This window comes from Alligator sinensis, unplaced genomic scaffold, assembly GCF_000455745.1.
Source record: "Alligator sinensis unplaced genomic scaffold, ASM45574v1 scaffold8_1, whole genome shotgun sequence".
Taxonomy (NCBI): domain Eukaryota; kingdom Metazoa; phylum Chordata; order Crocodylia; family Alligatoridae; genus Alligator; species Alligator sinensis.
The window spans coordinates 690,635-714,145 of NW_005842568.1; the positions used below are offsets into that span (position 1 = coordinate 690,635).

The 23,511-nt window shown below is 49.4% G+C and overlaps 1 protein-coding gene across 13 annotated transcripts in view; it reads left to right on the plus strand.

Annotated features, from left to right (window-relative positions):
* DTNB (dystrobrevin beta) overlaps nucleotides 1–23,511 on the plus strand; it is a 299,067-nt gene that overhangs the window by 163,348 nt on the left and 112,208 nt on the right. For 9 of the 13 annotated variants that reach the window (XR_003096007.1, XM_025214126.1, XM_025214128.1 and 6 more), the window contains one exon: nucleotides 14,014–14,091. The exons of 1 other annotated variant lie outside the window; for it this stretch is intronic. Coding sequence is in view for 9 of the 12 variants with exons in the window: in XM_025214126.1 (XP_025069911.1) it covers nucleotides 14,014–14,091 (78 nt within the window). In the remaining 3 variants the exon portion in view is untranslated. Of the gene's footprint in view, nucleotides 1–1,010; nucleotides 1,177–14,013; nucleotides 14,092–16,565; nucleotides 16,884–23,511 lie in introns of those variants that run through there. 3 more of the 13 variants (XR_003096008.1, XR_003096009.1, XM_025214136.1) reach the window with 2 other exon arrangements.

Consider the following 23,511-nt stretch of genomic DNA (forward strand, 5'->3'; position numbering starts at 1 on the left):
AGGTCCCGCCACCCGCTAGCCATGCCCCCAAATTCCCTGGGCGCCAGTAACCCCATTGGCCTGATGGAGGGGCTTTGCAGGCCAGATCCATCCTCTGGGCCGTGTGTTTAATTAGCACCCCTTGTTTAACTCATTAAGCACATCGGTGTGCTGTTAAAGGGGCGCTCTCGTTGTGGCTGGCCGCTCACAGACTTGTTCTTTATCCTGAAACGGCCAGATCGCATGTCTGCTAGATGGGGATATTCCTCCTTTTTCATGGAGCTTAATTAACTCTTACCCTTGGGGGAACTTCTTTTTGTACTCTCTTGCAGAAACCAACCGAAGGCACGTGATTGTACCTTGTTTATTGTAAAAACAGATTGCCTAGCGTTCCCAGAATAAAACATGAGAAACGGGTCACGGTCATATTCCTTATGAAAAGGGCTGACACATCAAACTGGCAAGGGATAAAATTTCACGTGATTGTTCATACAGTTGTCCCAAAGGACTTCTAAGAGCAGCGAAGTTAAGAAATATCGTTATTCTGTATCCATTAAATATGTAGTAGAGAATAAAGTTTTAATTTTATCAGATCAAATTTTACAACCAATGTTTTTCTTACCTTCAGGGAAGGATTTGAAAAGACCATAAAATTAATATTGCATACATTGCTAGGCACAAACAATGCCAAGTGAGTTGTAATGAGTTGCCCCTTTCTTAAACTGCTATACTGGTAATCAGAAAGAGTCCTTCATATTTTAAATGTTTTTCCAGCTGACCGTTTTACTGGAAAAATTTCCGTGGAATATCAAACTGTTTGCAGGATGTTTTTCCTTTAACATTTTATGCAGCCAGGCTGTGGTTGTGCCTTTCCCCCCTTTTCTCTTCCTTTCTTCCTTTTTTTGTTGGTAAACGTCTTGGGGTTAAGAAACCGGGGTTCAGTTTGGATTTCAGTTCTGTCAGATTTCCTGTGCAACTTTAGGCAAATCTTCTAATTTCTCTTGTCCTCTCTTTCCTGTCTGTAAAAGCAGTGAGAAAAATATTAATCTGCCTGCTGGGCGTGCACGTGCGAAGGTGCGCTCACCGGTGTGCAGGGGGCTTAGGTACTGCACTGAAAAGCAAACAGGTTCGTGCGAGCCAGGAGGCACAGAGATGTCTACAAACAGCGAACCGACCCAGATCAGCAATGCTCTGCGGGTGAGGCGCCCTGTCAGCTCGCGTAGTGCCCGAATTCAGGGTCTGGCTGGACCGGGACCTGGCAAACAAAACCCTGGCCTGGCTGTTAGCTGAGTTGCTCATTTCTCCAGGCACCGATACTCAGCCACCACCTAGAAACTCATCCTTCATTATAAGTATTTTTATTTCCTGTGAGCCTTTGAAAACGTTACTCTTCGTGCTGTTAAAGTTATTGGAGTTGGGTTCCTAAGTCGCATAGGCACTGCCGAAATTTTTACCTTTATAGTCTTAAGCGCCATGATGACTACCTAGTGGGTGCCTAGCCAGACACTGTCAGCGGAGGGGGGTCCTCATAAAGACTCTGCCGTCTCTTCCACTGGGCGCCAAAATGGCACCAGGGGAAAAAGACAGTGCAAGCCCGCCTCTAAGCAAGCCAGGATTTCCCTGGTCACCTGCCGTCGTGCCGCGGGACACGACGGGACTCTCGGTATTGTGGATTCAAGAATATGGCTCAGCCAGTCTGAATGCGATCCACCGCACTTGGTGCCTCCTTTCATGTCCGCAGCATTAGACGGGTGCTTTTATCTCCTCCTGAAGAGTCTGCGGGGCGACGGGGTTGTTGCTTACAAGCGCGTGTGCCTCTGACCCCTGCACAGCCGTTGTGCGCAGCTGGGCGAGGGTGCCTGAGCAAGAGAAGACTTACCTGGCTTCGGGGAGCGTGTGTGTGTGTATGCAGAAGGGATAATCTGCCGTCTACGGATACCTTTGTGCCTTTGCTCTGCGAGCGAGGAAGAAGGAGAGCACGTGAGAGAAGGTGTATTTGAAAAGGGGAGATGGTAGGGGGGTTGGAAACAAAAGAAAGACAAAGAGAAACTAGAACGGGTGAAAGAAGGAAGATGGGTGCATGGGTAGTAAAAGGAGAGAGGGGTCACAGGACAGAATAATCCTTTCCAAACTTCACCCACCTTAGACCTTGTCCCTGCACCATCATCTCCACAGACACAGCTCTCCTCCGCCTCTCCGTCCTGACCTGCCTCCGGGAACTGCTCCCAGGTGTCCAGATGGCGGCTTACGTTCAACGTGGCCAAAGCAAAACGCTCTTAAACTTTGCCCTTAAACAAGCTTTCTCTCTTCCTCGTCAGCCAATGATGTGGAGCTTCATTACACCTCAGTCTTTCTTCCGCTGGACCCCTCACACACGCAACACTAGCTCAGCTCACCATCGCCCTTCAGATTCCTCCTTGGGATTCCCCTTTGTCACGATGCCCACAGCAAGGTGGCAGTGGCCGGTGGGCTGTTACGAGGCCACTGGCTATAATGCTGACCGGCGATGCTTGTGCTGTTCCCTGGTGGTCCGGACCCCGCTGCGGTGCCTTGTCTCATGCGTAGTTTGTAAGCTCTTTGGGGCAGGGCCGTCTTTTTGCTGTTTGTGTAATGGAGCCCCGGTCCCCGACTAGCGGTGCCGGGCGACGATCCTATGAAGTATCTGCTGTCTGATGTCGCTGGCTTAGCACATGCCAGGTTACTGCGCCAGACCCAGCCGGGTTTTCTATACCAGCTTAGCACTTCAGCACGTACACTGCAGCTTAAAAGCAAGTAAGCAAGCTTTTCTGCACGTCCACCATGTGTATACGTGCATAGATACAACGGTCGGCCTTCACGATCACCAGCTGACAGGTCTCATGCAGTCACCACAGTCATTTTCCGGTCTGATTATAACGAGGAGCAGTGGTATTTCAGACCCTGACAACCAGTGACTCTGAGCAAGCATTGGCCTCTACTCCAGCAGTGACCAAAGTATGTGCAAGGTATTATTTCCTTTCTCAGCGGTGGCAGTGGGTAGATGGTGACGTAATATTTGTCGTATACGTGGTATTTTATGTCACATGCACTCTTCGTCTCACCGGTGGGACAGAATCAGGACGTGGAGGTGATGTGAGCCACACTTCTCACGTGGGCAGACCCTGACTTCTCCAGACTGAAGTCCAGGCCTGACCTTTCTCCCACTCCTTAGCCTCCTGGGGAGGCTCACAGACACGTTTTAACAGTGTGCGGTGTGCCCAGATAAATTGAACAGATTATTTTGCTTTTCTGATTTAGTAGAGTAATGTGACAGCCTTTAATCGGAGAGCTTGATGGACTGAAACCTACATTTTCCTCCACTTTCATATCGTCCTCAAACATCAGTGATCTACGTGCGACCAGCACCTGGCGAGCAGCAGGTGAGGGAGCTGAATGACGGCGATGAAAGCCTTGCTCTGAGTCCGTTCAGTTGCACTTCGGGGAATTTTTCGTTTTCTCGACTGTGCTGACCGAGGCGAGTAAGGAGTTTTCCTTGCCTGCAGACCAGCAGTCTCGTACAGGGAAGCGTTCAGACTGGGGAGCTGCCGGGCGAGCTCTGTTCGCATGAGGACGTTGGGCTGGGAGGGAGGTCACCCAGCCCAGCCCAGTCCAGTCCCCGCTCAAGGCTGGACTCTCCCAGCCACGCGTCAGTCTCACCGGCTTCCGGGAGCGCCTCCGGGAGCAGGAATTTTTACACATGCGCTCCATGAGACCTGCACTCTGCCAGCATTAAATAGATGACATTTTCCTCCTGGACTCGCTTATCGACTTCCACCACAGGCTTAACAGCTTTCGCCCCTCAATCAGATTTTCTCTGGAATATTCCCGTACTAACGTCAACGTTTTAAATACCAGGTTCCCCATCTGGGAAAGCACCCTACAAACCACCTTATAGAGAAAACCCACGGGACCACCCTAATCACCTCCATCAAACCAGAAATCATCCCAAGCATGCCAAAAGAGCTGCAATCTACCGTCTGATCCTTAGATGCCACCACATCTACTTTGAGGAGACACTTGCAACACCTACCTGGCCAGCCTGAAGTCTGTCTTTATGCCCAAAGGGCACTCCTATAGAGACCTAGGTTGTACCTTTGAACTGCCACCCCGATACCCTGAAGGTAACCTACAATACAAAAAGAAACCCCCTGGGACCAGACTCCGCCAGTGGTTACCTGCAACCCTGCGCTGGAACCAATTAGAAGAATCATCAAACAATTACCGCCCATACTTAACAGAGATCAGACCTAGGGAGAGAGGTCCCAGCTCCTCCACTCCTGGCTTTCAAGCAACCCTCTACCCTTGTCCAACTCATTAGGAGCAAACTCCCTGCTGTTCAACAGGCATCAAGAATCACAGTCTGGTCTTAACGATAGATGCAAAACTCGTCAACACCTCTTCGCTGCTACAGTAATTGACACTTCCTACCAGGAACCCATCAATCCGACACATACCTTTCCCAAAATGTGACATATCTGATCCAGTGCACCGCATACCCTCATATTCGCCCATCTGGGTGAAACAAGACAGAAACCAGAATGAAATTTCACAGGAAAAAATCTAAGGGAGAAAGAGACAAGCGGCAGTAGGAACGCATTGCGCAGAACTGCCGCTCCCTTGCTGACCTCGTTATCCTTGTGCTCAAGGGAAGCCTAGCAAACGCCTCCGAAAGGTGACTCTGGGGACAGAAATCCATAAACTGGCTGGACACTGAGAGCCAAGGACTGAACACTAATTGACTTTATGGCATACTATAATGTACTTGATTCCTGAAAATCTTTCTTCACACTACAGGTGATAACGACCCTCTTCCCTTTTGAAAGGTCTTGGCCTCTCATGAATCAAGCTATCCTTTTTTCTGTTCATCGGTTTTTTGCTACCCTTGAAATGTCGTCTTCTCTCCAATTTCACAGGCCTCAACACTGTTTTTAATCATTGCTATGCCCATTTCTTCCTTCAGACCTGATGCTTCACCCATCACCCAAAGCGTCCTTGTGGGTGATAGCTTCACCATCACTTCCATGCCACCATCACCTGCTCTACAAAATGTCCAGGGATGGCAATTCCACAACTTCCCTAGGTTGTATTACAGTTGTATTCACTGTACTAGGGTTGTTTGGGGTTTTTTTTAACCCATCTGCTATTCGCAAAAGGTCTGTCAAATTCAGGCTGATTGGCGAGTGTGAAGGTATTATCAACTCAAAGTTCCTCTTATTAATTCAGGTCTTAGCTGTATAGATTTGACTGCTGTCTCTGTGCTGAATCCTGATCCCCAAAGGCTGGCTGAAAGCCGAAAGGCTGGTGAAGTACGTACTTGGAAAACTATCTGCAGACGTTCACAAGCAGGTATTGATCAGTCTCACTTAGATTTCTCACTTAGATGAAGATTATCGAGCATGGGCGAAGTTGCAATTCAATCGCATTCAGACCTCATGAGCGCCCTTTATCCCGTCTGTTTTTAGATACACGTTTAATACAGACGCAGCGTTTTCAGTGGATAGCTGTCTCTTTCTGGCAGTACACGAGGAGAAGGGGTCATTGCTGATTTTATTAGGGCTACAGCAGTCGATTTCCCTTTAGATGTTGTTGACTTGTTATCAGACATCAGTGGGAGCACGCAGGAAAGGCAGTAGTGGGAGTCACTCTTCCTGCTCTGCCGGGTGGCCTAGGGATGGTACCGAGTACTTAACCTTTTTTCCCAAAGCTCTTGCATGTATGTGGAGGCTTCCACGTGGTCCCTGCTGGTCACGCTTGCCTTTGATTGACTCTTGCTAATGTATTTTCTAACCAGAAGCAGAGGGTTTTTTGAGATTTATTTTGAAAAGGTTATTCCTTTGCTTCTGGGTGTTTTAATAATGTGCGATACTAATGTGATGATTGTTAAGATACCACAGCAAAAGGAGCCTTAAACGTGTAATAGGAGATGGCAGGAAAGATGAAGGCCATAAATCGTAAACGTATAGTTAATTAAAAAGAAAGAATATGAACAAGGTTAGGGCTAAAAAAAAAAAAAAAAAAGAGGTGTAATATCCCTCCACTTATTTGTGCACAACTCACAGTCTTAACATTCACGAAAGAAAGATCCATTTAAAGAAACAGCCTCATGCATTTTAATGCATATATTATGGAGTTAAGACAACAGCAACGGGATTGGAAAACCTGCTTCCCCAACATCGGGCTGAGAGCTGTTGACAAGGAAGCACTATACACGACCGGACACGGAGCAATGAACGGGCTCAAGTTGCAGCAAGGGAAGTTGAGGTTGGATATTAGGAAAAACTTTCTCGCGTGGAGCGTGGTGAAGCACTGACTGGGTTACCGAGAAAGGTAGAGGAGTCTCCATCCTTGGAGGTTTTCAAGGCCCGGCTTGACAAAGCCGTGGCTAGGATGATGTAGTTGGGGCTGGTCCTGCTTTGAGGATGGGGTTGGACTAGATGTGACCTCCTGAGCTCCCTTCCAACCCAAATTTTCTGTGATTCTACAAAATGGAAAATTGCTGAATCCTGGCTTTCCTGAAACCTCATGGACATGCCCTGCTAAAGGCGAGTCATTCTTGTGACTTCTAGTTGCAGGTTTCTCTCTGAGCGTGTATTATTTGTATTCTGATGGCATCTGCGAGGTACACGAGCGCACAGGGAGGCGCAGTCCCTTCTGCAGGTGCACATGTCCATGTTCTGCATCTCTTCTCCTGATAAGTACCCAGTAAGCTCAAGGTAACTTCTCTTCTGCTATTTCACCTTCTGGATATTTAAGTAACTCCTGAAACTGTTAATGGGAAACTTTTTTGGCTTGGCTGGTTTGGATGTATTTGTTACCCGGTGGGAACCGGGGTGGTAAAGCTCTCTGCCCCCCGACTTCATCTTTCCAGACAGGAGATCGGGCAGGGTGGCACTGCAGGAACTCAACCGATTCAGACAACCGTCTGAGGCGCTCTCGGAGACAACAGCCGACTTCAGCAGATGCTATGAAAGCACTTGGTGAAGCAGGATCTGCATAGGAAAGCGCGTGGTTCTCTGAACCAGTTAGTCTCTAAGGTGCCATCCGTCTGCCTGACTTCTGACTAGCGTGGCTCGCCGCTTGTGTGACGGTCCCCATAGTTGGCCCAGGAATATTTTTCTTTCTTCTCTTGTCCTGACAACTGAAGCAGATGCACAAAATTATAAACATTTAAATAGATGAATTCAATTAAGCTTCTTTGAACCGAAGCTGTATTATAATAGGGTTGACATGACATTGCGAGTTTTGAGGCCGTTGTTTTCCAAACCATCGCCTTGTTTTCCTTCCTACATTAGTGGACCCTTCTAAAGGCAGGCTTTTCATCCTTCCATTAGTATTGTGCGCACAGGACTGCACAACACCGATCCCTCCAACAATATTGCTTTTCTATCTCGGTTATATAAGGAAATGAACTGCCACCCTAATAATGTTCATGTTTATTGGCATATATTCAGTAAAATGTCTAAATGGCCCCAAGAAAAGAGCTGGGCTGGAAAGGCTTTATTGTGTCTAGTAAAGAAGACCGAATTCTGCCAACAGAGATCTCTTAGCCAGATGTTTGTATTTAGTGTTTGGGTTTTTTCCTATGCCTTGATCACTTTGAGTGGGGATTTAGATGGAAAATTGAGGACAGTGATATTTATAGATCTGGAATGAACTTGTAGATAGACCCCTTAATCATGCTGAAAGCAGAGTGGAAATGGCGAATTGTATCTGTTTTATTAGGAGAGGAGTTGTCTAACCGCAGTATTGTAATAAATAGTGGTGTCTCTGTCACAGAACAACAATACAGCGTGTGTTTGAACTTGTAGAAGATGGAAACAATTTCTATTCCTAATAAATACGGCTGGTTACCTTCAGTTGTTCTGATTTAAATGAATTCTGCAAAAATGTTGGGTACCTCAGGATATCGGGGATGTCGCCATCTTTGTAGATAACGAGAGAGAACATTTATGCCTCCGATTTGGATTTGGGGCATCGCTGTCCTCTGTTCCCAAGTCAGACCCTCGTCATTGTTCGGTCTCCTGCGGAAGCGCGCTCGAATTCCTCCTGCCTTGCGTTTTGATACGCGCAGTTACTCGTTATTCATCCCACGTCGTGCAGATGAGCACTATTATTGAGACAGCACCAGAAGTGCATATTGCACGTCACAAAAGTGGAGTTCAGAGGGGAAAAAAGTTTTGGCCCAAAAGTGTGCAAAATCTGTTCTATGTTTCCTGATGTGTAGACGCAGATATTCACTAAAGGGGAAAAAAAAACCCACCCTAATTTATACTGTTTATGTTAGGTCATTTCTTGCTAACTCTAGATTGATGTCATCTAGATTTCACGTAGTATTGCACAGCGTGCGTAACCAGAATGAAGTAGGAGAATGCCCAATTGATAGAGAATGAGTTTTTTCGGGACCTGGGAGAGAACAGAAGAGCCTGGCATGCTCGGCTCTTGCTCATCCTAAAATGTTGTCAGCAGAATTTGTCGCAAGCCGCAGCAGCCGGCAGCCCGGGGCCACGAGAGCACGCATCCCAGCGCGGTCCCTGTGTGCGCGCTGCACGTCCCCAGGCGAGCAGCTCTCAGCCGCGTGTGGCGTGCACCCTGCGGCTCTCCCACCAGGGTCTGGTGCAGCGCACAGCGGGAGCGGTGCATGAACGTCTCCTTCTCCCACAATGCCGTTCTTTGCCGTCTTGACTCTTCTGCTCGTTAGCCCGTTAGTGTCAAACGCCTGTGGTCCCCTGCAGTTCCTTTCCATGCCACCAGCATGAATCACAAAGGGCTCACGGGCATAGTCAAGCTCTTCCGCATTATAAACAGTGCCATTCGTCTGTGCCGGCCCTACCTCAATGGCAGGGGTAGAAAGCAGAGATGCCTGGGCAGCTGCGGAGGAAGAAGTGCTAGGCAAGAGTAAACAGGGACCGGCACTTGCAAACTACCTGACCGCTGTCGAGCACCGGCTCCAAACTCAGGAAAGCGCAGCGGCAGATCGCTACATCTCAACGGGAAGTCAGTACGGGGCCTGGAAGCCCACCGTCAGGGTTGTTGTCACCAAGTGTGCAGAGCCAGCAGGCACATCCTCCAGACTGAGAGGTTTGGTGTACTAGGATCCCAACCTGCAGTAGGGCAATCAGACTCCTGCTTATTGTACCCCCCCAAAGATTGGGGTACAAGGGGTACTTCTCCACAGGGTGTGGGCCTGGCATGCAGACATTAGGACAAATGCATGGTGCCTGCATGCCTCCGTACAAAGGTCTCTCTGAAATGTGGGGACAACCGTCCCTGACTGCCATGGAAATGCCTGATGTCAATTCGGGGGACTGCTTTTACCCTCCCCTCCTACAGCGTAGGGGAACCTAGACAGCAGCAAAGTGAGTAACACCTGAGAGAGCACGAAGACGGCTGTAGCGAGCAAGCCGCAGGGAGGCAGCAGGCAACACAAATCTGCCAATACTGGGAATTGCAGTCTCAAGAAAAGAGAAAGTGCATCTTGGAACACGTCTACTCACTAATGGATGTGAAGCCGTGATACTCGTTCCCACTCGCCACTCCTGGGTCAGCTGGCACGCCGGAGGCATAGAACTGTCTGTGCCTTTGGTGGTGCGGGGTGCGGGGCTGGAAGTAGGGGGTCACGCACTGGGCTTGGTATCTATCTGTTTCTGCAGCATCTCTGTCTGCCACCTCAGTCCCTGTACTGCTTTGCCCCCCTCGCCTCCTGTCACTCTCACAGCATGTTCTCCTTCCACTCCAGCTCCCAGACTGCCTGCCGCGTCCACCGCCTCTCAGCCACGTCCATGCATTTCAGCAGACACACAGACACGGCCTCCCTCAAGCACCTCGTTCAGCTCCTCATCACTATCAGCCTTGCTGCTCCTGTCAAGGGTGCCCTGCTCAAGGCCAGCGTGCTTGAGGATACTGGTAAAAAAGACAGGGAACTTGTGGGAGTTGCACAGAGGAATAGACAGCTATAAACACTCCCTATACACTTTCCTGGGCAGCAAGACTGCTCGTTAGGGGAAGGCGTTGCAGAACCCTTCTGCTGCTGCCACCATGCAAATATAGCCTCGCCGGATCCTGCTGGAAGGCAAGGTGGGGCTGCACCTCAGGGTATGTACACACATACTAAGTCGACTTAAAATAAGGCAGCTTAACTAAGCCAACTTAAGTTAAGCCACATTGGAGCATACACACATACAGCTCCTTGACATGGTGGCAGCCATTTTGTGAGCTAAGTCGACTTAATTAACGAGGCTCAAGATAATACACCTCGGAGGTGCCACATTTAAGTCGACTCTGCTCCGCATACATGTGTATGCTTTGACAGTTAGGTTGGCTTTAAAAAAAGTTAAGCCGGCTTAACTGTCAGAAAGGTAGTACATGTGTACACACCCTTAGAGACTAACTTGTTCAGAGGCATCAGCTTTTGTAGGCAACAGCCGACTCCATTCTCCAAACTGGGCAGGGGAGTTCCTGCTAGAGGAGCTTCAGGAGATTATTCTGGAGGATCGACATACGTTAAATCAGCTGGCGGGAACCTGGAGTTTTGAATTAAAGCAGTGGTTTTTGACCTTTTGGACTCAAGTCGCCCTCTGCAACTTTTGTGAATTGAGAAGCACCCAATTTCAGAAACAAATGTATATGTTACAGTGCTTGCCCCCTTGCAGTGGGGGTGAGCCTGCACTTATCTGCTTAGCTCCTCACACCTTGGGGCGTCCTTCAAAGGATCTGGCAGCACCCTAGGGTACCCCATCACCCCGGCTGAGAGTTACTGAGTTAAGAGCACTTTGTACGTGAAGGCACCAAACTTCTGTTAACAGGACACATTTTCTGTCACCAAAGCTTTTTAATGTAGGCCATGCTGGAGTTGGGGAAGGCACTCCTGACACCGGGTGCGGAGAACACTGAAACCTATATTATATTCTGTGTTAACTGGAAATAGCAGAGAATGCATTCGAATGTTCAGTAGCAAACTAAATGGTTCTAAACGTACCACGGTGTATCACTCCCAGCTTGTTACGTTATTTTTCCACAGCGCTAGAATTGTTCTTCTGCTTCCTGGTCCAGTCCAAAGTTCCCTCTTCCAGACCGCTGCGTTTGTCATTCATGTCAGGAAATGTTTCGGTCAGACAACATATATCGAGAGCAGCGTGAGCAACTGAGACTTGCAGTATGCGTATTGCTGGAAAATCATGGAAACTTGTCTCGGAAAGTTTCCATAAAGGCAATCATAATTTGCAAACCAATTGCAAATGAGAAAAGTCTCTATAAGACGTACCAAGGGTAGAGTCTTCACAAACTTACATCTTTGGCAAACAAATGATGCTTTCATAGTTGGGTCCGATTTCCACAAAAACTGGTAGTTGCTGAAATTTGGTACGTGCATCAGCTGGGGAGTCTTTGTCATTTCCTAGTCCAGATCAGAAGCATTTTGTACCATTAAGTGTCATTTTGCTGGCATGAGGGGGCCACTTAGGCTGAAATACATCCTGCACCAAAATTTGCAATTTGCAGGTATTAAAGTGGGGCTGGGGTGGTGGTGTCGCTGTGATGCCGCAGGAGCTGTCTGAGAGGCAAGGTCTCTTAATGGCATCTTTTCCTGGACCAGCAGCATTGCTGGGAGAGCTGTTGGACCAGCTTGTCCACCAGCTGTCCCAGCTACACAGTTGGTCCAATAAAAGATAGTACTACAAAAACATTCTTCCCTCTGACTGCAGTGATTTTCTCAATGAAGCCTAAGTATATCGTGAACATTGCATTCAAATATCCATTAGACTTGGACAAAATCGTCAAGATGTTAGGATCACATTTTCCAAAATGCATGTATAAAAGTATGAAGGTCATTTGCAATATGTTTATGTGTGTAGCTCAGGTATTCATAGATCACAGCTTCATTTGAGTCTGCAGTGTGATGCAGCGGCACAAAAATGTGGTTTTGTTCTGCATCAATAGAAGCATCAGGTACAAGACACAGGAGGCGATCGTGCCTCTCTACTCGGCACTGGTTCGGCCTCATCTAGAGTACTGCGTGCAGGCTGGGGCTCCACATTTCAAACAGGACGTACGTAAGTTCGAGAGAGTCCAGAGGTGGGCAAGAAAAATGATCAAGGGCTTAGAAAGCACATCGTGCGAGGAGAGGCTGAAGGAGCTGGGCATGTTCAGCTTGCAGAAAAGGCACTTAGGCTGCAGGGGAAGGGGAAGGGGAAGGGGAAGGGGGTCTTGGGGAGTCCAGCTGCTGGCTGCAAGCCTGCACCTGGTTTCCGCTAGCAACAGCCCTCCTCCCTCCCAGCCCAGGTGCTGCTCTCCGAGTGGGAGGGGGGAGCAAGGGGAGCTCCTTCTAGGGGTTTCCCAGCCAGCGTTTGGGGGTGGGGGGTGGGTGGATAGGGCCCCTCACTTCGGGGCGGGGGCCCCAATCCACCCACCCCACCTTCCGGGTGATAAAACCCCAGACCGAACTCCCTCTTCTCCCTTTTCCTCCCTCCCACTCTGAAAACAGCACGGGGGCGGGAGGCAGCGCCGACACAAGTTACCGAAGACACCATGCTTTGAAACGTCTTCATCTGGACCCTCATGCAGATTTTCACAGGTTCGGGCCCCTCTACAGCACTTGGCAGCCGTACGCCTGTGTCCGGTCGTGGCTGTAGAGCGCTCTCGGGGGCCAGATCCAGGCAAAGATCGTCCCTTCTGTCTGCACCTGGGGTGTCGGCTGCAGCCCAGGCTGGGGACGGGGACGGTGACGGGGCCATGCCAGTGCTCCTGCAGGACTTAAAGCCAGACCGATCATGCCCTTTGGGGTCAGGAAGGAACTTGACCCATGCTTAGACCACGGGATTTGTTGTCTTCCTGCGTGGCGGGAGCCTGGCTTCTTCCTGGCATCGCGCTGGGATTCCTTGACTCTGTCCATGGAGGGCAGGTTGGCACACGCGTGTGAGAGTCAAGTCCTGCGTGGTGTACCGTGGACACTACTGGGGGGAAATATTGTTAAACGTGACTTTTTTTTCTTAGTGACTTTTGGTGACTTGACCACATTATTAAAGCCATAGTGAGGGAAGCCTTCAGTGTGACATTAATACACTTTCTCTCTTGGGTGTTGACATCATTCGCGTGGTCCCCGTCATTCACGTGCCTGAGCAAACTGCAAGGGTATAAAAATAGGAATAACAGTAATATTATTTTCTGTAATATTATTTTCTATTTATTATATGTGGATATTTCCACATATCCTCATATTGTATTTATTCTCTGGACAAAGAAATTTGGTTTCCAGCATTGTCAGTCTGACAGCTGACTACCACCATCATATTCACTTGAAAACACGAATGTAACCAATTTACATAGTACAGCATATATATATATATATATTAAAATCACTTCAATTCACATGTTTTCTTGGTTACTTATGGCACTTTTACACGTGCTCCAGGGATGACGGGGGTGGGGTGGGCTTGGTGCTTTAATTAGAGCAGCTCTGATTAAAGTGCCACCACATCTCACGTATCAGCACCCCCACACTTAAAAATGGTGGCGGGGCGCTTGAACTAAAGCTTGTTCGATGAGCTTTATTTAGTTCAAGTGCCCCCGCTGCTATTTTTAAGCGTGAGGATGCTGACACACGAGATGCAGGAGCCTGCTGGAGCGCGGTAATTGCAGCACGCCGGAGCAGCCTCCGCCTTTGTGTACAGGCACCCTGAATTGCTAGAAAATTGCACATCTCACTAATGGAGTTATCAATTTTCCAAAAAGCTAGATGCTCATTTTAACCTGATGCTTGAGCTCTTGAAAGCATTCTGCACACGGAGCAGCAGGATGTACAGGTCCCTCCGTGCACACCATTCGCTGCTGCGGTTAAATATTTGAATAGCGTTTTACTTGAGACCTCGTATTGTTACTTGTGCGACTCCCATCTATCCCCAATTATTTGAAAATAGGTGCACCAAGAGCATTTTCCCCAGGATGTACTTTTGTTGATACCTTTATCTGTATTACTTAGGCTTATTTTAAATAATTAACTGGAAAAAAATATTTCTATTTTAGTCCTCCTCGGCCTCTGACTAACATGAATGACACCATGGTTACCCACATGTCCTCTGGAGCACCAACTCCAACGAAAAGGTCGGTATCCATTGCAGCAGTGGCTGTTTTTCGCTTCACAAGAGGTAAAAATAGAGAAAATGAATTTTTCATCACTGGTATTCTTCTAACTTGTTTCAAATGGCTCGATTTCTAGTTGGCAGCTGGTATCAGGTGGAGTGTCCCAGGAGTCAGTCCTGGGGCTGGTTTTCTTCAATGTCTTGATCAGTGACCTGGAAGATGGGATGCAGCGCACCCTCAGCAAGTCTGCAGATGCCACCAAGCTGGGGGGAGCAGTAGATACGCTGGAGGGCAGGGCTAGGATTCAGAGTGACCTCGGCAAATGGGAGGATTGGGCCAAAAAGAATCACATCAGGTTCAACAAGGACAGGTGCAAAGTCCTGCACCGAGGAGGGAACAGTCCCCTGCACCGGTGCAGGCTGGGGGGACCGGGTGGGCAGCAGCTCTGCAGAAAGGGGCTCGGTGTTGGTGTTGTCCCTTGGGGAGAGCCAGGAGTAATGGTCACAGACTCCTGGAAGACAGTTTCAAGCTCAACATCAGTAAAAACTACTTCACAACTAGGGTGTCCAGACTGTGCAATAAGCTCCCTCCAGAGGTGGTGCAATCGCCTACCCTGGAAATCTTCAAGAGGAGACTGGACAGTCACCTCGCTGGGGTTGCCCGACCCCAGTTTTCTTCCCTGCCTGGTGTACGGAGCTGGACCCGATGATCTTCTGAGGTCCCTTCCAGCCCCTAACGATCTATAAACATATGAAAAGGACCTGGGGGGACAGGGGACAAGAAGCTGGACAGCACCCAGCAGTGTGCCCTTGGTGCCAGGAAGGCTACCGGCATCCTGGGCTGCATTGCTAGGAGCGTTGTCACAGATCAAGGGCAGTGATCCTTCCCCTCTATTCAGCACGGGGGAGGCCACATCTGGAGTCCTGCGTCCAGTTGTGGGCCCTCCACGACAGAAAGGATGTGGACAAGGTGGAGAGAGTCCAGTGAAGGGCAGCAAAAATGGTTGTGGGGCTGGGGGACAGGACTGGTGCGGAGAGGCTGAGGGAACTGGGCTGATTGAGTCTGCAGAAGAGAAGACCGAGGGGGGTTGAATAGCAGCCTTCACCTCCCTGCAGGGGGGCTGCACAGAGGATGGGGCGGGGCTTGTCTCAGTGGGGGCAGATGACAGAAGGAGCAATGGGCTCAAGCTGCAGCCAGGGAAGCTGAGGTTGGATATTAGGAAGAATTTTCCCACGAGGAGGGTGGTGAAGCACTGGGATGGGTTATCCAGAGAAGTGGTGGACTCTCCATCCTTGGAGGTTTTGAAGACCCGGATGGATGGGATGATGTAGCTGGGGCTGGTGCTGCTTGGAGCAGGGGCTGGACTAGATGTGACTCCTGAGCTCCCTTCAGCCCTCGGTTTCTGTGATTCAATGAAATGTCGCTGCCACTGCAACGTGCGTTTCCAGTGCTCGTAGAACAAGTGGTTGATTGCCAAAGCTGGTTTTTCTTTGTTCTAAAGTGCAATTTCCTTGTATCCGTACTTTTCACTACATAAACGTGACTAAGGAACTACTAGCCAACACTAACTTTTTTTATCGAGCGTTACCTCTAAAGACGTTTTGGAAAGGCCGGTCTTCTGGCAGCGCCGTTCGGGTGAGGGGACCTCGAGCGTGTTTGTCCTGGCTGTCAACATTTCATACAATCAGTGCGTTTCATTGCCTTTGCTTTTGCCTGCTCTTCCCACAAGGCACAATCCAGCCATGTAGTATCTTTTCTGAGGTGCCTGTATCTCTGAATTGAATTGGGGTTGATATTCAGTAGCTTTTGTATTTTAAATTAATATATGCATGTAAAGACACAAACGAATGCAAAGTCAACTGAACCTTGTATTTCTTTAATTCTTGCAAAAGTATGTTCAAGCAAGACAGGGAAGTCTCCGGTGAGGCACTGGTTCCTGTTTGTCCCAAACTGTACGGCAATTAATGCTCCCTGCGGGGAGCGAGAAACTGGACTTGAAAGGTTGTTTGTATGTGTTATTGAGGAGGTGTACGAAAGAGGCAAGGAAACCCCCTCCGGTCAGGGTTGCAGTCCTCATTCGAACTAAACAATATAGAAACCCCAGAGTAGTCCCTCTGTAACTTCCAGGACAAGATCAGTTGGCTGCACGTGTGAGCTAGCTGCACCTAAATGATTTCAACATTTATTTTTCTGAATACTTCCCCATTAAGTGTACGCATTGTGCAGACCCTGCACAGCCGGACACGTTTGGGTTGACAAGGACAAGGACGCCTTTTAGCGAATTCGGGTGAAAGAGCGGGCTTGTCCAGAACCTGGGAGTTACAGACCGACTCCGCTCCTTAAGACAAAGATGCCCAAAGCGTAGCCCGTGGTGCTTCTCACTTCCTGGACTGAACACTACTTTGTGAGCGAAGTCTCTCGCGTCTAGTCTGACTGACCTCTTGCCTCATGGGGCACCAAATGTCTTTCTAATAACAGACAACTTTTTCTTTAAGTGCGCAGGTTAGCATCTCCTGAGTGCAACCTCCCAGCCTCTCCCGAGCTGCGGCCGGCACCTCCTTGGTCTCCCACGTGAGAAGGCGTAGAGGGCAGAGCGCCCGCACCCTCCCGTGCCCTGTCCGGCACAGCGTCCAGCCTGCAAATTACCTCTCACCTTCTGCTTTGACATTTTTGACTGTCTTCTTTGAAGCAATACTTTCCTTCCCCATCTGTTCTAGCCACGCTGGCCGTTTCAAAGTACGTACATACACGTATATTCCAACTCGTCAGTCCCCTACCCATCCACACTTGCAGTAGGGTGAAACAGGATATGTGACAGTCGTCAGGCAGATTCCCAGCTGTCACGGTTTAAGCCCTGACCATCACAGATTTTCTAGCAGAAATAGAGCGGGCATAGCAGATGCCATTGCTGCAGCGAGGATACGTCTTTTCCTGAAAGCTGCCCAGCTTTCATCTCACAGCCAAAAATCCAGACACCAGGCCTTAAAGTACATTAGTTGAGCTGTCTTTGAAAGCCGGTGTTGTAATGCAGAAGGAGAAACAGCAACCAATTAAGATTTGAGATGATTATTCCTTGCAAGTGCCCCAGCAGGCAGGTACCGTATCGTGGGCTGAACCAGAGAACAAACGAGAAAAAAACCCAAATGGATGCAGCGCTGCAGGCTTCCTCCAGCCTGGGATTCCCCACGTGTTCAAGTCCCTACAGGTGAAGGAATACAACGGTCACTGTTGATAAATCAGCCAAGTCCCAGCATTGGTATCGAAGTCTGACATCTCCATGGGTTAGGGCCGAGACGGGTGAGGCAGACCCTGCGTCTCCCCCTTCAAAAGGCATCGGGAGACTGCCAGAGCATTAAGTGGGGTCACCTCAACAGATGTCTGCCGTGCCAGCAAGTAGTGATGGGACAGCCTTCCAAAAAATAGCAGCTGGGGCACAAATCTAGTGTTAGGATGAAGCTGGATCTGCTTGTGAAGTGGAGGATATGATGCCAGAGGGGTCGCATACTGGATCGGTTTATGAAGGGGAGTGTATAACGGCATAACCTATGCTAGCACGGACAGAGAAAGTCCCTTCCAGTTCTGTGTCCTGCCATCCCGCTGTGTTCGGGAACAAGCCTTACTGTGGGGGTCTCGATCGCTGTTAGCATCAGCGGGCTGGACCCTCGCACTCAGACCTAGAGAGGATCATTGTGAGCAGGCAGAGGCAGTCCTGCAGGCGCAGCACCAAATGGGTCGGCGTCTGTCCCTGATTTAGCAGTCACGCGGGCCCGGGCAGTCAATCGCCATCAGCGACTTCAGGGCCTCCCAGGACTCGTCACAGGAATATGAGAAATTCAGATATCGAAGCTATTATGATTGAATACAATGCACAAGCTGTTCAACATTTTCTGTTCTTCAGTACCATCAAGCATCATCTTTCTGATTATAGTGGAGCTTGGAAAAAGATTTCGGTCCGCTCCAGCCGCACGTCTCCCAGCTTCACAGCAAGCGCTGAAGCTCTCTCTGCCAGGTGCCGTCTAAAGGCTTTGACTGTTTTCTGCTCGTCAGGCCTACGCCTTTCTAGCAACCTGTAGAGCCCAAGAAAAGATGAGGGTCTATCAGAGGTACTCTGAAAGTGAAGCTCCTCAAGATATTTGACCTTTTCAGACATAAAAGCATTTTTATCTGGTCCTTTCCAAGTTGGAACTGCACAATTTCAGGCTTTGCCCCCCAACGTACAGTTTCTGACAGAGAGTAACCCTATTCCAAGCTCCAGTCGGAGTATATGAGATGCTGAGGGAGATGGCAGGGAAGTTTAAATAGTGGCGAAAGGCGCCCACGGGACATGCCAGCCTGGTCCACGACTGCAGGGTTTACAATACAGTGAGTCACTTGGTTGCAAGGACGTCCAAGCAGCTGTTGAAGAGATGCCTTCCCAGGGGAGGGAGCTCTTCCATGCCCGGCGGCGATTCAAGAGCTAGCCTCAGCTCACTCGCACATCCACAGCCCAGGGCCATACCGTAATCCTTTAAGGTACCAGCACTAGCGCAGGCAGCTGGACTACCCAAAAAAGTAAATGGCCTCCCTATTTCAGGACATGCCCCTTGCGTCTGTGGCACACCTGGCTCCATTGGTGAGCACGTTGAAATCCCTGCCGGCTAAAATGGTACAGGCTTGCCGTTATTAGGCCCCGTGTCCCTCCACGATAGCACTTGCAGGGTCATTGCAGTTGTCCGTAGGTCAGGCACGCGCCCACCAGAGACCGCTCAAAGGAGGGGCTGTGCGTCGGGAGGACGAAGGCCAGCGCGATGCAGCGACCGGAGCCTGGGCGAGTTCGGCCCTGGAGAGACGCAGGTGGGAGTCAACAACGAGATGAAAGGCACTGGGAGCCTTTCATACGAGATGAGAGATCTTCTTAAAAGACGTGCTTTAATCCAGTTTCTGTGCCCACGGACATCCTTGCTGATCTTCGGCTCTACGAATAAGCATGTCACAGAGAGCCGGCGTTGCCCCATTTTTCATCACCTGACCTGGTCTCCTGTCCTGACAAGGTGTAATATTCCTGAATATTAATACTGAGACACAATAAGGAAGGCAAGGAAGTTTAGGCTTTGAGTTTTCTTGCATTTCTGTTTGGTCAGTTCGTGTATATCTGCGTTTTTTCCTGGGCTTTATTAGGACGACTGCTGCTGCAGATTAAGGCACCATGTAAAAGAGCATCTTTCATTAAAATCAGGGCCTGGTTTTCCTAGCTGGAGGCTCAGTCAAGTGTCAAGTCTTGTGAGAGCAAAATGAAGACTGCGAGTAGTAATCAATGAGATGTCTGTTTAGAGCCGAATTGGGGCCCCCAACTGTATTTTAATGTGCCGAGGCATAGCAAGTCATCCAGATTTTCCACGGCTCGGCCCGTTTTGTAGGCAGAATTTGTTCCTAAACACGGCCGCATTTCTAGGCATCTGCAATGAATTACAAATGCAAATCTCCAAACTTAAATCCCTACCTCGACACACACTGTTCCCGAGGCCAGGGAGGCTCAGCACGCCTGAAAACGTGGTCCACCCGGAAGCTGTGTTAAGTAACGTGAATAAATCTTTAATTGCTTGTGTTAGGAATCTGTCTGACATTTATAGCAATGACTTTCCCGCAGGAGAACATGGTCGTTGTGGTTGCTTAAGTGTTTCCACTCTAAAGAGATTTTGACACTTGCTTGTAGCCGTCACCCTTTGAACCGCCCCGCTAACGTGTTCCAGGTTTGGTCTCTGCCCGTGCAGGATTTTTTTCCCCCAAAATGTGGAGCCAGACCAGATCGCCTGTTTTTGCAGGTAATGCTGGAAGCTGTTCAAGAGGGATAATCCATGTTTCCCAGTATAAAAATATAGCTGAAATCCTTTTGAACATCTCCATGCACCTTGAGGGAGTGGGTTCGAAAGCTGGAGTGCATACGGGTGCTTGCTGTGTGTGTGTAGGAGGCTGTTTCCAAGGACAGAGGTACGGCAGTTCAGTGCACGTTGCTTCGACTGGGTAGATTTTAAAACTGTGCCTTGCATATACAGATGTAGTAATACTTTTTAGAAGAGGTGGCAGGCTCCGCTGCTGCGGTCCATTTGTTCATAACGCTTCTGTCCTCCGACTACCGGCAGTGCTTGGGAGGAGCCCGTTACCAACTGCTCCGCACGGGCGTGCGTCACAGCTCTGTCCTTAATGCTGTTATCTTTCTTTTAGCTCCCTAGCCCGCGGTAATCAGATTTGCTCTGCTGGCTTGACTTGACTTCCCTTCCCTGCACTGACCACCGAGCGTGCCTGTCCTCTTTATTCTCACGTCTGCTCTTGTTTCTTTGACCTTTCCTGCTAGATGGCCAGCCACCCACTTCAGCTGAGCCACCTAGTACAGGGCTCCTCACCCTTCCCATCTTGTTCTGCCTTTCCTCCCCTGCCCCATGTCTGACGTGTTGTCCCCATTGCAACGCCGTTGTTGCTTATATTCTGGCAGCAGCTCGAGGCGCGAGTTGGACCCGGAGCGCCGGGATGTGACCAGCCGAAGCAGGACGGTAAGACCGACAGCAGAGTTCAGCTGCGTGGTCTAGCCAGCGCTGAGAATAAACCCTATTTTGCCAGATTTGCATGTTGGTAACTGAGGCTTGCCAGTGTTTCTTTACCTTGCGGCAGCTTTTCAATTTCTAATTTGGGATATCGCAGTGCTTTGGGGAAGGGGGTGTGATGAAGGTGGGAGGGAAGAGGAATTAGTGGGGGAAAGGGAAGGGAAGCAGGAGCATGAGGTAAATTGAGGGAAAACAGCTGCTAAGACGTGGGATCAGAAGTTAAATGCTGGGATTTAAAAAGAAGTTTGCTTCTGGCGTCTCGCTTCTCGCGGCCGTCCCGGGGCTTCTGCACAACTCGAGGGATGGAGGGGGCGTCGGGGGTAAGTCGCGGCCTCTGAAGTCTCCTGCGAGCCGTCACAGGGTCCGCACGGCAAGGCACGCTGGGAACCGCTGTGTTTGTGCACAAGCATTCACAAATAAAATGACCCCGGCCCAAGTGTGCATAGGAGTGCTGCCAGGCTGGCCAGCACGGGAGGAGAAATTGGGAACCTAAGGTGCAGCTATGCCCTGCTGCAGAGGGAGGGCGGGCGGGCGGAGGCACGGGCTGGCTGCTGCCCAATGCTGCAGCTCCTGAGCGAGATCTCCGAAATCTGCCCCCGCTGCCAAAACCGCGCTGCCTCTTGAGGTCTTCCCTCGGCTCGGCTACCGCAGCCTTCTCTCGGGTGGCGTTTTTCACGTCGGTGTCGCTTACTTCCTTTCCAGCAACGTTTCCAGCTCGTCGCTTTGATTGCACGTCCCTCCAGGTCCTGAGGCGCTGCCTTGGCTCCTCATCTCTTTTCTCATCAGATTCAAATGCCCATCTTCTCTTTTTGCCAACACCTCTAGCGTCCTGTTCATCTCCCGCCCTTCAGGCTAGATGATCCCAAAACTGATATTTTTAAAAAGAGCTAAGCGGTTTCTCACCTTTTGCTTTTGCACCCGTTATTCGTCCATACCTGCCTTCGCTCGTTCTTTGTTTCCTATTATTCCTCGCTCTTACGTCAGCCGTGGATTGCAAGTTTGTCAGGGCATACATTTGTCATTTTCTATTGCCTCTTAATGGCTGCGCTCTGTGCTGCTGCATAAATAACTGCAGATGTTGGCTTGGGTTGCATCTTGCGATGCAGCCTCGTCGTGCGACGTGTCACTTGGGACACGTGCCCCGTTCTCTTTGCTCCCTGCTGACCTCTGTCCGGAAATATCACACGGAGAGGTGTAAGACGTTATACAAGCATTCTCCATTCCTTGAACTCTTTAAATCTTGGGTGTCTGTCTCTGTAAAAGGTATGCTGTTGTTCAAATGGAAGTTATGGTTTGGATGCCGGCACTACCGAACCGGGTCCCTGGCCCGTGTTCTGCGGGAGGTCACGCCGGGTTATCATCACAATCCCGTCAGGCTTTGAAAGCTGTTAATACGTTCAATCTACTGAGAGGAAAAACCTGGGAAGAAAGATCCTTTATGGTCAGTGGAGCTGGTCCTGGCAAATCTCCCAAGTGACGAGAGCTTTCCCCGCGATCAGGCCACCAATATGACGCTCCCTGAAGATTTACTTAAATTGTAAGTCCTAGGGTCAGAAACGTGCAGGGATTCCCTCGGTCACCTCAAATGACGGGGTTTCTCAATGGGCTTTCTGTTTTACTGGGCCTGCCTCTGATACTCATCACAGGTATTCGTTTAGCATCATTTAAAGTACCGTCATGTATTAAGCTGGGTTGTTTCCACAGCTGCAGAGCCAAGTTTCATAGCAAACCCGTAAAAACTTGCAAACAGCAGTTCAGGATTAAAATACTGGACGACTGAATACGTGCCCTGGGATGTCCCTATAAATGGTTGAAGTTAGGGATTGATAAGCTCTTCATCCATTCTTCATCCATGTGCATGGAGCATGTATATCCCATGCGTAGAGGATGCCATTCCTTTGTCCACTATTGTCCCCCGAGGCCAGGCCTGAGCCGTGGTGACCCACGTACCAGAGGTCGTAGAGGGCCGGGCAGTCCCTCGGTTCCTTCTTACAGCCGTGGCAGCGCCAGGAAGGTCCGGCAGCGCTGGTGGCTGCTCTCCCGGAGCGGCTCTGCGAGGCGTTCGGTGCTGATGGCCCGTGCTGCATTGCACCTTTCTGAAATAGTTTCCTTGCGACGTATCAAGGTCCTACAACACATGAACGGTCTTAATTCACTGTGATGGTAACAATTACAAGCGGTTCATGAAACCAGATAGAGTCCATAATTGGACACGGACCTGTTCCCTAGGCTGTCACGTTGTTTGGTCATCGGATGATGCACACCTCAGCGTTGTAACCGCTTAGAGATATTCATGGATTTCTCATTAATTTAACATCCAGAAAATATCCAAGAAGAATAAGACAGACTTGAATTCCTCCGGTCTCAGAGGAACTCAAAGAAAGACATCCACGTTCAGAAATATTTCCAGAGACGATATTTTCCCAAATGAGGATTTCAGATCATCTTATGCACATTTCAATTCTCACCGGGTTTTTTTCTTGGGTTTTTTTTTTTTTTTTATGTAACAGCTTAATCTGTAGCTGATTCTCTGGTCTATATTATTCGTTGTCAACACACCATTAATGCATCCTTCAAAACCTCAGCGCCATAAAAGCTTCCCCACCCTGACCTTCAGCCATTTCCCCTGATCATATATCTCTAAAAAATATAGGCCAGGGAGTTAGCTTGCAGAATCAACATTTCTCTCGCAGCCCAGCCCTGTTTTTCCCTCGCCAGAGGGCAGGATGTTGTGTAAGGAAGCTCGTTCGCTGATCAGAAGAGACTGGATGTGCGAGGAGGCATTCAGCAGAGGATAGAAGTGGAAGCACTTGTTTGAAAACCTAATCAGGGAAACACATCCACTGCCTGTGACTGACAAAGC